The sequence below is a fragment of the Macrobrachium nipponense genome, chromosome 18, assembly GCF_015104395.2.
Source record: "Macrobrachium nipponense isolate FS-2020 chromosome 18, ASM1510439v2, whole genome shotgun sequence".
Classification (NCBI taxonomy): Eukaryota; Metazoa; Arthropoda; class Malacostraca; order Decapoda; family Palaemonidae; genus Macrobrachium; species Macrobrachium nipponense.
Window position 1 is genome coordinate 49,816,618 of NC_087211.1, and position 12,345 is coordinate 49,828,962.

The 12,345-nt window shown below is 42.4% G+C and overlaps 1 protein-coding gene across 1 annotated transcript in view; it reads left to right on the top strand.

Moving 5' to 3' along the window:
• LOC135197040 (uncharacterized protein KIAA0513-like) overlaps positions 1-12,345 on the top strand; it is a 59,096-nt gene that overhangs the window by 22,308 nt on the left and 24,443 nt on the right. The window contains 2 exon segments of the mRNA XM_064223975.1: positions 10,983-11,149; positions 11,518-11,704. Coding sequence (XP_064080045.1) covers positions 10,983-11,149; positions 11,518-11,704 — 354 coding nt within the window.

A 12,345-nucleotide genomic window follows, 5' to 3' on the forward strand; every position in this document is an offset into this window, starting at 1 on the left:
TTAGACATTACTTATGTGACTAATTTATCTGGTACATATTTTTATATATGCAATCATTTCTACTTTTTCAAATGATAGAGTAAGAATTGGTAACAATGCTTGGCCAATTTCATGTTTGCTATTTTTTTTATAGTTAGCCATATTTACACTCTTTTACTCTTTCAATGAAAGGCAGGTTTTATCTAATTACTTGAAGAATGCTTGATTTAGTTTAGAAGAAATGCTGTTTGGCTCATTGGTTATGCTTTTTAAAGATACTTTTTATTTCATCCATTATGGTATTTGATAATACGGTAAGATTTAATCGTATGAAAATTGCTGATAGACATATTGGGATATTTGCCATTTTCTTCTCAGCTGGCCAAATTTTTTATTATGTTCTAAGGAATATTACTATGAGTGGAGGCCATCTTTTAGAGTATATTTTTTCCAGGAAGCATAAAAAAAGCTTGAAAAATTTTACATAGGTAATTGATTTGATTTGCTCTAAAGCAGTGAATATGGTTTACTGGTTAAGAAATACTACATTTGAAGTGGTTGCATCAATGCATCGTTACTGTTAAGTTTTGTATAATTTTTTTCCTTGAGATTGGTATACATACAGTCGGGCTCCCATATTCGCGTTCTCCAGATGTGTGGACTTACGCATTCGCGGATTTCTCTCTGGAACACATACCCCCATTATTCACGGGAAATTCACCTATTCGGTGTATTTTTCTATAAGAAATATCCACATATCCACAAATTCCTATTTTTTTTATCAGTTTCATAAGAAAATGCATGTTTGTGATAAAACTATTAAAAAAACAAGGTATACAAATTTTTAGAGGGTTTTTGTTGAGTTTTAACTAACAAAATAGGCCATTTTAAGCATTTTTATAGGGGTTCCAACTATTCGGGGGGGTGTCTGGTACACATCCCCTGCGAATACGGGGGGACCATATTTGATGTCTTTTGCATCTTCTTAAATCAAAGACAATGCTACATATATTTTTCAATTTATTACTTTAGGGATAAATTACAGTTAGACATGAACTTGAGGTAGAGGTGAAAATTCTGTAAAACTTTTTGTAACTTCATTCAGTTTGATGATCATCCATTTTTTAGTGTAAAGGCAGTTCTCCCTCATCACCTAAATTGACTAGGGATGAAATTTTGTACTGGTTATTGCTAGATGTGGTTATTTTTGGGAGGAGTGTATAGACTTTAGCAAATGGGAGACTGAAGGCCATATTCATTGCTGAGGGGAAGTTTAGATTAAAATTTTGGTTCAGGTCTGATACCATTCCAGATATTGCATGGAATCTGGCAAAGTGTCAGAGGTTCTATTTTCATGTATGAAGTAATATTCCTATGTCATATGGAAAATGAGCTGTGATGAAGACTATGGATGCTCATATACTTATGTTTAAATGTTGATCATACTTTCAACATGAAACACCATTTTACTCCACCTAAGAATTCAGCTGTTTTGTCTTCAGCACTGAAGATACTTAAGGTAATTTTTAATTGGATTATGTATTGTGATCATGTTTGATAACAAGCCTTTTTTTCTTCACATTCAACACAATCTATTACATTTTGATTTGCTGAGATTTTGATTATGGCACCCTCAGGGCAATTGACTGCTCTTGTGTTTTCTTCTGATTCTTGAACAAAATACATACGCAGTATGTTATTCAGTAGCTGCTGTAACTGTTCAAACCATCTTTTTTTTGTGCCTACAGAAGGTTTATGAATTGAACACAGTTAAGACATTGTGTTCATACAAGTTACAAACAGTTACCTTACTAGGCTGCTACTTTGGTTCTTCAAAGAGTAGAGATACAAAGATTTTTACCGTTAAGAGTTCACTTGTACTTTCAATAAGGTGGGAACTACTTCAACTCATCCCCACCCAGTAAATTTTAATCTGTAGCCCTAAGTGTTAAAGTACTGTATCAGCTTTTGTGATTATTTATAACAGTAATCTTTCTCATCCTTTTTCTTGTAGGTGTTTTAGTCTTCCCATTTTTTGTCATTTGTTAAAGATTATTCCTCACCCCTTTTAAGGTGTATTTACAGAGATTCTTAATTTTCCATCACTATAGTGAAGTTTATTGTTGTTGACTGTTATTATTATAGTATTTAGATTAATTTAATTGAACCTGTTTTCAAGGCAACAAGGTTGTAAGAACAGCAAAAACATAAAAAATTGAGTATGGTTACATCTCTAAATACATATAACAATGAAAAATAAATTTATTTCATTGCCTGTCAATTTATGTTGAAGATTTTAAAGACCTTAGAGACAATCAGAGCATTCTCTAATGTGGTGTTTACATATTGTCATATACTACGTACACTGAAGACAGATATCCAGTCTCTGAGTAAATCCCTGCCCCCTACCCCCTAACACCACCACTACTACCACCATTAGATACCCTAGAGTACAGGTAACAGCTGTAAATGCTGGGAGTATCCTACTTGTACACATAAACAGCACACATTTCTGATTTTGTTCACAGACTTTTTTTTTTTATTAAAAATGAATCTTCATTTACCGTAATAATTTTTTCTATATTGCCATTTTTAATAGTGCATAGTGACTCTCATGTTTGTCAAAGGAAATGCACTTGTTTAAGAGCCTGAATTTTGCTTATTTTGTACAGGTCTGAGAGTTACAATCATATTAAATCATACTTTTGATTTTTCTTGGACAAGAATGATAGGGCACACCTAAATTCATCCCATGAGAATTGGATGATTCCTGACATTAAAAAATTTGACGGGTGTACCAAGAGTATCAATATGGTCTCATTCTGGCTCAAACTATTCTACTTCAATTTTGAAGAAAAAAAAAAAAAGTAATAAAATCATGGTACAGGCCAAGATGATTGCTGTATTTTTTCATTTTTTAATTCCGGTTTCCAAAATTCTTGATCTGATTACAAGACTTTCATGAAACAGATTTCTTTATATTCTGGGGTTTCTATTTTGAAATTATACAAAGGGGCATGATAGAAACATCTCACAGTGGTCTCATAGCCAATGTCAGTCTTGCTGTGCAGAGGTTGTTGATTACTAATACAGTGCATATTTGTCATCCTTGAAATCTCATTTTCTCTTTCATAGGGACAGCAGTTCCTCTGTTTGTCAGTAAAAAAATGAGATAGCTGTAATCATAAGTTTTCCATATCACAAAAAAAAATATTCAAAACATCTTCAATAAAAGTTCTATTTTGTACATGAACTTTCCTGTCAGATATATACTTAGCTATACGTAGTCTCCGACGTTCCCGACAGAATTTCAAAACTCGCGGCACACGCGACAGGTAGGTCAGGTGGTCTACCTTACCCGCCGTTGGGTGGCGGGTGTACGAACCAATCCCCCTTTCCTGTCAGATTTTCTCTGTCGCCCGGAACGATAACAACTGTTGTCGTTTCCTCTCGATAGACTTTTCGATTCTTGCTTGCCTGGAGATTAATTTGGACCCTTTTGGTGATGTATTCGCTCTGTTTGGCTTGGCATACGCTGTTTTTGGACTGGTTTTGACTTTGAGCTGGATTTTTCTTGAATAATGTCTGACATAGATTCTGTAACCAAAACTCCTGTTTTGTTTAGGGTATGTTCGGTTGAGGGTTGTAAGGTGAGGTTGCCGAAGGCTTCGGTCGACCCTCACACCGTGTGTGTGAAATGCAGGGGGAATGAATGTGCATTTAGTAACCCTTGTAAAGAATGTGAGGTTCTGAATGAGGATGAGTACAAGGCGCTTTCTTCTTACATTAGAAAGTTAGAACGAGATAGAGTTCGTAAAGCTTCCTCTAGGGGCTTTAAAGGCTACCATTCAATCTATGGAGAAGAAGATTCGCCTGCTAGAACAAGGTAAGAGTGATAGTGTTGGTGATAAGTGCAGTGTCCCCAGTGATGTGGAGGGTGCGTCTGACCGGCTCCTTAGTGCCTCTAGGCCTAGACCTCTTCCAGACTCCCAGTTCCAGTGGAGGAGGAAAGTCGAAAGCTGCAGGAGGGCTAGGGAGAGCCCCCACCGGTCAGGTGTCCCCTTGGCAGATCCTGAAGTACGCTCCCAGGCTGCCTCGGATCGTCTCAAGAAGGAGATATTACGCCAGTGTTTCTCCTCGTCTTCTTCGCCCTCTCCGAAACACGGTTGGAACTCTCCGGATGCGTCGCGCCTGTTGAAGAGGGCCTGGAAAGCGCCCTTCAGTCCTTTGGCTTCCAGCCCAGAAAACTTTCCTGAAGAGACTTCTTTGGAAGTGAAGAGACCCAGGAGATCCTGCGATCGCCCATCTTCACCCGCTCCTCGCTCTGCGGCTGCTTCGGAGGAAGATCCTGTTGATTCGCTGACTCGAGTTCTGGCGGGACTCCAGGCTCAGATCTCGGCCCTGGCGGACTCTTTGGCCTCAAGATCTTGTAGGAGGAAGAACGTATCTCTCCCAGTTAAGAGATCTAGGCGCTTTTCTTCGAAGGATCGCTCTCCTCATCGTCTACGTTCTCCTTCGTATGGGGAGGTTTCGGCCGAGCGAAGGAGTTCACGCGAGTGGCATCACTCTCCTGGCTCTCTCTCAGAAGCGTCGAGGCGCCAGACTTCGGACAGGCGCTCTTTGGATGGCGACGGTTTTACGCCGTATCGGATTCCTGCTTCCGGGAAGCGCTCCTCTCCGACTCATCCTTCTTCCCCTAGTGTGCGTCCTAGAGAAGAGAGGCGCTCAGGAAAGAGCAGGCTCCTTTCGTCGTCTCCGTCTCGTCGTTTTTCTCCTCAGCATCTACGAGAGCCTAGAAGGCGCTCTTCTACGAGTAGGCGCTCATCACCTGGCTACCACTCTCCTCGAGTTTAGGACCCAGTGCCGAAAAGACGCTTTTCTCCTGTCAGCCGCTCCTCTCCCGTCAGATGTCAAGAGTCTAGGAGAAGCCCTGCACCTGGTAGGCGTCCTTCTCATGAAAGCTGTTCTCCTGTGGAGAGGCGCCAAGAGCCTCGAATTCTTCGTTCTCCTGGTAGGCGCTCAACGTTCTCGAGACGACCTACTCCTGACCGTTCTCCGCTTGGTAGGCATCAAGAGCCTCTCAAGCGCCCTGCTCCTGATAGGCGCTCGACGCCTAGTAGCCGCTCTCCTCTCGATAGGCGCCAGGATTCTTGTAGGCGCTCTCCCTCGCGTAAGCGCCCTGTTGATCAACGTGATATTTCACGGGACAGGAGCCCTGCCTCTCCTGCAGTCAAGATTTCGGCTTCCACGAAGAGGGAGTCCGATTTTAGACAGGCCAGGTCGGATAAGCGCCCTTCGGTTTCGACTCGCCGCTCCCCTGTGGATTTGACTCCTCCTTCGAGACGGCTTTCTCCAACCTCACGCTCTGCTCCTGCAAGAAACTCTTCTAAGGATCCTCCGCGCTCTCCTCTTAAAGAAGGCCAGGAAGGTTCGGATGAAGAAGCAAATACCTCGGCAGCAGTTTCTTCTTACAAGAAGCTCACAGAACTTCTTCTTCAGGAGTTCGGGGATTCCCTTAGCCCCGCTGCTCCTCCTTCTCCGCACTCGTTATTCTCCACGGCTAAGACAACGAAAGCGTCTTCGTGTGTGAGAATGAAGCCGACACTTTCAATGAAGAAGGCGCTTAGAAGTTTTGGATCCTGAATGCGCTCCAAAGAGGAAGCAGGGAAAACTGTGTTCGCCTTCCCTCCGTCGAAGCTTTCCGGAAGGACTGGATTTTGGTACAAGACAGGAGAGCCCTTGGGGCTGGGTCTCCCATCCTCAGCCGATGCAGACTTTTCGGCGTTGGTTGATGCAATGAGAAGGTCAGCTTTGAACTCGGCTAAAACAACGTGGGCCATGAATGAAACAGACCACATTCTGAAAGGCATGTTTAGAGTGTTGGAAGTATTTAACTTTCTTGATTGGTCACTCGGAGTCTTAGCTAAGAAGACTCAAGTGCCAGAGTCTTTCTCTCCGGAAGACCTGCATTGTGTGCTTTCATGCATGGACAAATCAGTAAGGGACGGAGCCAGCGAAATCGCTTCATTGTTTGGGGCGGGCGTCGTAAAGAAGAGATCAGTTTTTTGCTCCTTCTTGACGAAGTCAGTCTCCCATGCGCAGAGATCTTCGTTTCTGTTTTCTCCTCTCTCCGCACAACTGTTTCCCAAACATCTGATACAGGACATTTCGAAGGCACTCTCAGCTAAGGCTACACAGGACCTTCTGGCCCAGTCTACAAGGAAGCCTCTTCCCTCCTTTACGACCAAGACGAAGAAGGAGAAGTCGACCACTCAGGAACCCTTTCGAGGGGCTTCTACATCAAGACCCGCCTCGTTCAGAGGCCGCAGGCCCAATAGAAGAGGGAAGACTTTTTCTAAGTCAATCAAGTCTTCCAAATAAGACTCAAGTCCTTCAGACAACGGTGGGCGCCAGGCTTTTACGTTTTGCAGAAGTCTGGGCCCAGAAAGGCGCAGATCCTTGGACCCTTTCAATCGTGAAGAAGGGGTACCTCATCCCTTTCACCTCAAGACCTCCCTTGACGACCACCCCAAGGGACCCCATCATGAACCAGGCCCTCCAACTAGCAGTAGATCAGATGCTGGAAAAGGAGGCGATCGAACTAGTGACAGAACGTCATTCAGCAGGCTTTTACAACCGCCTTTTCCTAGTTCCGAAATCCTCAAGGGGATGGAGACCGGTGTTGGACGTAAGCGCCCTGAACTTCTTCGTAGAAAAGAAGAAGTTTACGATGGAGACCACTTCTTCGGTGCTGGCAGCGCTGCGTCCAGGGGACTGGATGGTGTCCTTGGACTTACAAGACGCTTACTTCCACGTACCAATCCAACCTTCCTCGAGGAAGTACCTCAGATTCATGATGGGGGGAAGAATTTTCCAATTCAGGGCCCTGTGCTTTGGCCTCTCGACGGCCCCCCAAGTCTTCACGGGGATCTTGAGGAATGTAGCGCAATGGCTTCATCTGGAAGGGGTGAGGATATCCCTGTACCTCGACAATTGGCTTATAAGGGCCAATTCAAAAGAGCGTTGTCTGAAGGACTTACAGAAAACCCTGGAATTGACGAGTTCGTTGGGGCTTCTGGTCAATTTCCAGAAGTCAAGTTTAGTACCCGATCAAGAGTGTGTTTATCTAGGGATCCAGATGAACTCTCAGAGTTTTCGGGCTTTTCCGTCTCAGGAAAGGATAGCCCGGGGACTCGAGAAAGTAACAACCTTCTTAGGGAAAGAAGTATGCACAGCGAGGGAGTGGATGAGTCTGCTGGGGGGACTCTCCTCGCTGGAGCAATTCGTTTCCCTAGGAAGGTTGCACCTGAGACCGCTCCAATTCTTTCTTCATCAGAATTGGAGTCGTCGTTCTCAGGATTTGACGTTCTCCCTGTCCATTTCTCAACAAGTCAAGGAGGAACTAGCCTGGTGGGCAGATCCCAACAAGTTCTCGCAGGGACTATCGCTGCAATCCCAGAACCCCAACCTAGTGTTGTTCTCTGACGCGTCGGAGACAGGTTGGGGGACGACTCTGGGAACCAGAGAGGTGTCAGGTACCTGGGTGGGGAACCAGGTGTCCTGGCACATCAACAGAAAAGAACTGATGGCCGTGTGGTTGGCTCTGAGAGCGTTCGAATCCAACGTAAGAGAATCCGTAGTGCAGATCAACTCAGACAACACTACGGCTCTGGCATACATCAGGAAACGGGGGGACGCATTCCTTCTCTCTGTACAAAACAGCAAGAGACCTTCTTCTGTGGGCCGAAGAAAGGAGAATCAAGCTTCTCACAAGATTCGTGCAGGGAGAGAGGAATGTAAGAGCAGATCTCCTCAGCAGGAAAGATCAGGTCCTTCCCACATAGTGGACTCTGCACCAAGATGTATGCCAGAGCCTTTGGAAGTTGTGGGGCAGGCCGCACTTAGACCTATTTGCCACTTCAAAGAACAAGAGACTGGATCTTTATTGCTCTCCCATCTCGGATCCAGGGGCAATAGGGATAGACGCACTTCTTCTTGACTGGAAAGGACTCGACCTTTACGCGTTTCCCCCCTTCAAGATTCTGGGGATAACTCTAAAAAAGTTCGCAGAGTCAGATTCGACGAGGATGACATTAATCGCTCCCTTTTGGCCAGCCCAAGAATGGTTCACAGAGGTACTGGAATGGTTAGTGGACCTTCCAAGATCGCTCCCTCTAAGGAGCAATCTACTCAGACAACCCCACTTCGACAGGTACCACAAAAACCTCCCCGCTCTCAGTCTGACTGGCTTCAGACTGTCCAAAATCTGGTCAGAGCAAAAGGCTTTTCATCAACAGCTGCTAAAGCAATCGCTAGAGCTAGGAGGTCTTCCACCTTACGAGTATACCAGTCGAAGTGGGATGTCTTCAGACGGTGGTACGAAGAGGAATAACGTTTCCTCTTCCAGTACCTCTGTGACCCAGATTGCGGATTTCCTTCTATTCCTGAAGCAAGAATGTGGTCTAGTCGTTTCGACTATTAAAGGATATTGCAGTATGTTGGTGGCGATATTTAGACACAGAGGCCTCAATTTATCTGAGAATAAGGACCTGCATGACCTTATTAGGTCTTTCGAAACAGTGAAGAAGCAGTCTCCTAATACACCGAACTGGAATTTAGACGTGGTTCTTCAGTTTCTCGGATCATCTAGATTTGAACCACCTAGTTCAGCCTCGTTCATGAACCTGACTAAGAAGGCTCTGTTCCTTATGGCTCTTGCTTCCGCCAAGAGGGTGAGTGAGCTTCAAGCGATTGAGGGCAATGTTGGATTTAAGGAGGATTCTATGGTTTGTTCTTTCCTCCCTGGGTTTCTGGCAAAGAACGAAAACCCATCGAATCCATGGCCCAGGAGCTTCGAAATTCGTGGGTTATCTTCTCATGTAGGGGAAGAGCCTGAGAGAACTCTTTGCCCGGTGAGGATGGTAAATTATTACCTTAAGAGAAAAGAGCAACTTAAGGCCAATCAAGAGGTCCTTTGGTGCTCCGTTAAGGACCCTACTCGACCCCTATCGAAGAACGCCTTGTCCTCTTAAGAAACCTCATTAAAGAAGCACATGTTTCTTGTAAGGAAGACCATTTTAAGCTTCTTAAGGTAAAAGCCCACGAAGTGAGAGCCATTGAGACTTCACTTGCTTTTAACAAGAATATGTCCGTGCGGAACCTGATGGAGGCAACCTTCTGGAGATGCCACTTGGTTTTCGCAAACCACTACTTGCGTGATGTGAAAATCACTTATGACAAATGCTTCGCCTTGGACCCTTACGTATCGGCGGATTCGGTGCTGGGGCAGGGAGCTGGAACTCATCCTTATTAGATGTATATATTTTTTACCTTATGTCTTGGTTTTTGTTGTTTATGGTTGTCTGAAAGAAGATGCAGGGAGGCATCTCTTTATGTCATAGTACTAACCCCTAGTAGTTTGGTTAGGTGGTCTGATGAGTGTGGCTCCTTGCGGTAGTAGTGGTTAGGACCTGTTAAGTAAGCGGACGAGTTCCCTTTAACAGGATCAGACTTGGATTCTACCACACAAAGGGATCAGATATCCCATTGGTAGATCCGAGAGTCTTTCAGCAACAGGTCACGTCCTAGCTGTAGCTCTCCAGGCAATGCAGACTCAGAGACAGTATCAATGAAGTCTTCTGCCTGAACAGGTAAGAACCAAGGTTTTTATATCCTACAACACCAGTTGTTTCCCTTCTTTCCTTAATTGTTTAGCTGTCTCTTACCCTCCACCAAGGGTGCCAATCAGCTAAGTATATATCTGACAGGAAAGTTCATGTACAAAAATGATATTGTTAAACTACAATAAAGTTTTGTACATACTACTTACCTGGCAGATATATACGTCTAATGGCCCGCCCAGCCTCCCCTCAGGAGACAGGTGGAAGAGAAAATCTGACAGGAAAGGGGGATTGGTTCGTACACCCGCCACCCAGCGGCGGTAGACCACCTGACCTACCTGTTGCATGTGCCGCGAGTTTTGAAATTCTGTCGGGAACGTCGGAGACTATAGCTAAGTATATATCTGCCAGGTAAGTATGTACAAAACTTTATTGTAGTTTAACAATATCATTTTTCCTTTCTGCTTTGATTGCTACCAATGCATATGGCAAACTTGTTCAGGACTTAACTCACAAGGAGTTTGCATGCTGTTAACAGAGGGAGACTTTTACTGTGTCCCAAGTCCATTTGTCTAATATTCCTATTACTTACTACTGTAAGTTCGGAGGATTATAACCAAGACTACAGAGTTAACTTCAGACTTGTAAAACAAGCCATAGAGCCTGTCAGAAGCCTCCCTAGGTGTCTGCAGGTAGGTTTTTGTTGGTTAGGAATCCCTCGGGCTGTTAGAGGACTGTTATAAATGAAAGCTCTCAGCATCTTTATTCTGCAGACTTCTTTCAAGATGAAAACAGAATCCCCAGACATTCAGCTCACCAACAAGGGAAACTTCTTGGTGTTCATCAACCTGAAGGTTATATAACTCAAAACACTGATTTATCTCTTTTCCATTAAATTGCTTTAATTCTTTCCATTAAATTGCTTTAACTCTTTTGGGCAAAGTTTGGTTCTCACCTAGAGGTACAAGTGTTGTCTTATGTAAATTCTTACTCACTCTGCCCTTTGAATTACCAAACTAGTGACTCTAGTAAGAATAAGGAATGTATTTATAGTACGTATAATTTTGCAAAATATCTTATTTTTTATCAAATTTCTTCGTTATAAACAGATAGCAAACCTTTTTCAGCAAATGTAGATTTGGTTATGTATTCTCTCTACATTTATTTGTATATATTTTATACAACTCCATTTCCTTGAACACGCAGAGTTATTGTTTCACAATCACACAAGTTGAATAGTCTTGCACTCAGACTTCCAATATTCAGTTGTAGTTTAACTATAATTTGCTTCATATTTTCATTAACACTGATATATGATCACAGTCTAAATTCAATATTGTCCATTTTTCTTATATAAAACATTAAAAAGAATTTTGATGACAGGATCTCAGACTTCACTGCAGTCATGGGCTTCAAGCTTGTCATATGATAGTCAAGCAGATGACACTAATGAACCAAAGGAATTCATGCGGAAGTTCGTTGAAGAAGTGTTTAAAACACCACATACAGTTGATGTTGACAGGAAAGCTCGGTTTGGAGAGCTAGCTCAGGTAATTGTGTAGTTCATAACTGTGAAGACAATGCTGTTGAATATAATGATTTATTTTCATCCTGTTTTGATTTTGGTTAAGATTTAACTTCTGCTAATATGTGTATGCTTCTCTGTGATATAAATGTAACACTGTTATCTTCATATATATGTAAACGTTTATAGTATGCCATGTAATCTTGTGTTTCTTTCTCTCCACACATTAAAATCTAAACTGTATTTTTAAACATTTCAAAAGATACAGGGTTTTCTTTTCCATGAGGAATCTGTCTTAACATCAGTAAAGAATTGTTATTAAACTTTTTCCTAGTCGTGTTCATTTTGAAAGATATGTAATCTTAATTGAATTTTTGTTGATCATTTTTTCAGCAAGAGCATGGAAGATTATGGTTTGCCCGTTGTATCAATGCCAAGAGATGTTGCAAGAATGTCAGTGAAGCCACTTTCTTCTCTCTAGTGCAGCATTTTTCTGTCATGTTGTTTGAGTGTTTTGAAGCTGATGATTTCTCTCCAGCCAAGAGTCTTATGAATATGTGCTTTACTTATTATCATGAAAGTAAGCTTAAATTACATTGTTGTAATTGTACCATAATTCAAGACATACAAATACTGTAGGGCAATTTTCCTGTATATGATGTTCATGATGTTAATGACCCATTGAATGCAAGTACAGTACACTGTTTTGCATGATGAGCACCAGACTGGATAACATTACATATTCTAAATATTCCCTCAGTGTAAAAAGTTATTTTACCCGTACTTATGCTGGTTCTTTATTGGCCAAGAATGGTTATCTTTAATGAAAGAAGAGTTCAATCTTAAAGGTAAGTAGCCTTCCTTCCCCCAACCCCAGTGAGATGGTTGAGTTTCCTTGATCACTGCATTCCAAACATCATTAGTGTATTGGCTGTCATATAGTGCAGGAATTATGTTTGCTTACTACTTTGTTGACTTTGTCACTCCTATTGTGACTCATTTTGGGGGGCTTTTCAGGTTACACAATTGGAGCAGGATACTAATGGGAACAGATTTGAAGGATCAGTGAATTAATCTAAGATTTTCCTTAATCTAATTTATCCCTTAAATTTACAGTTCGCAACTTATAATCTAATCTTATCCTTTAATGCCTAACTTAACTTTACCCAACCACCTGCAAATCTAAAGTTAATTCCTTATCCTAATACTGCAAATGCTTTA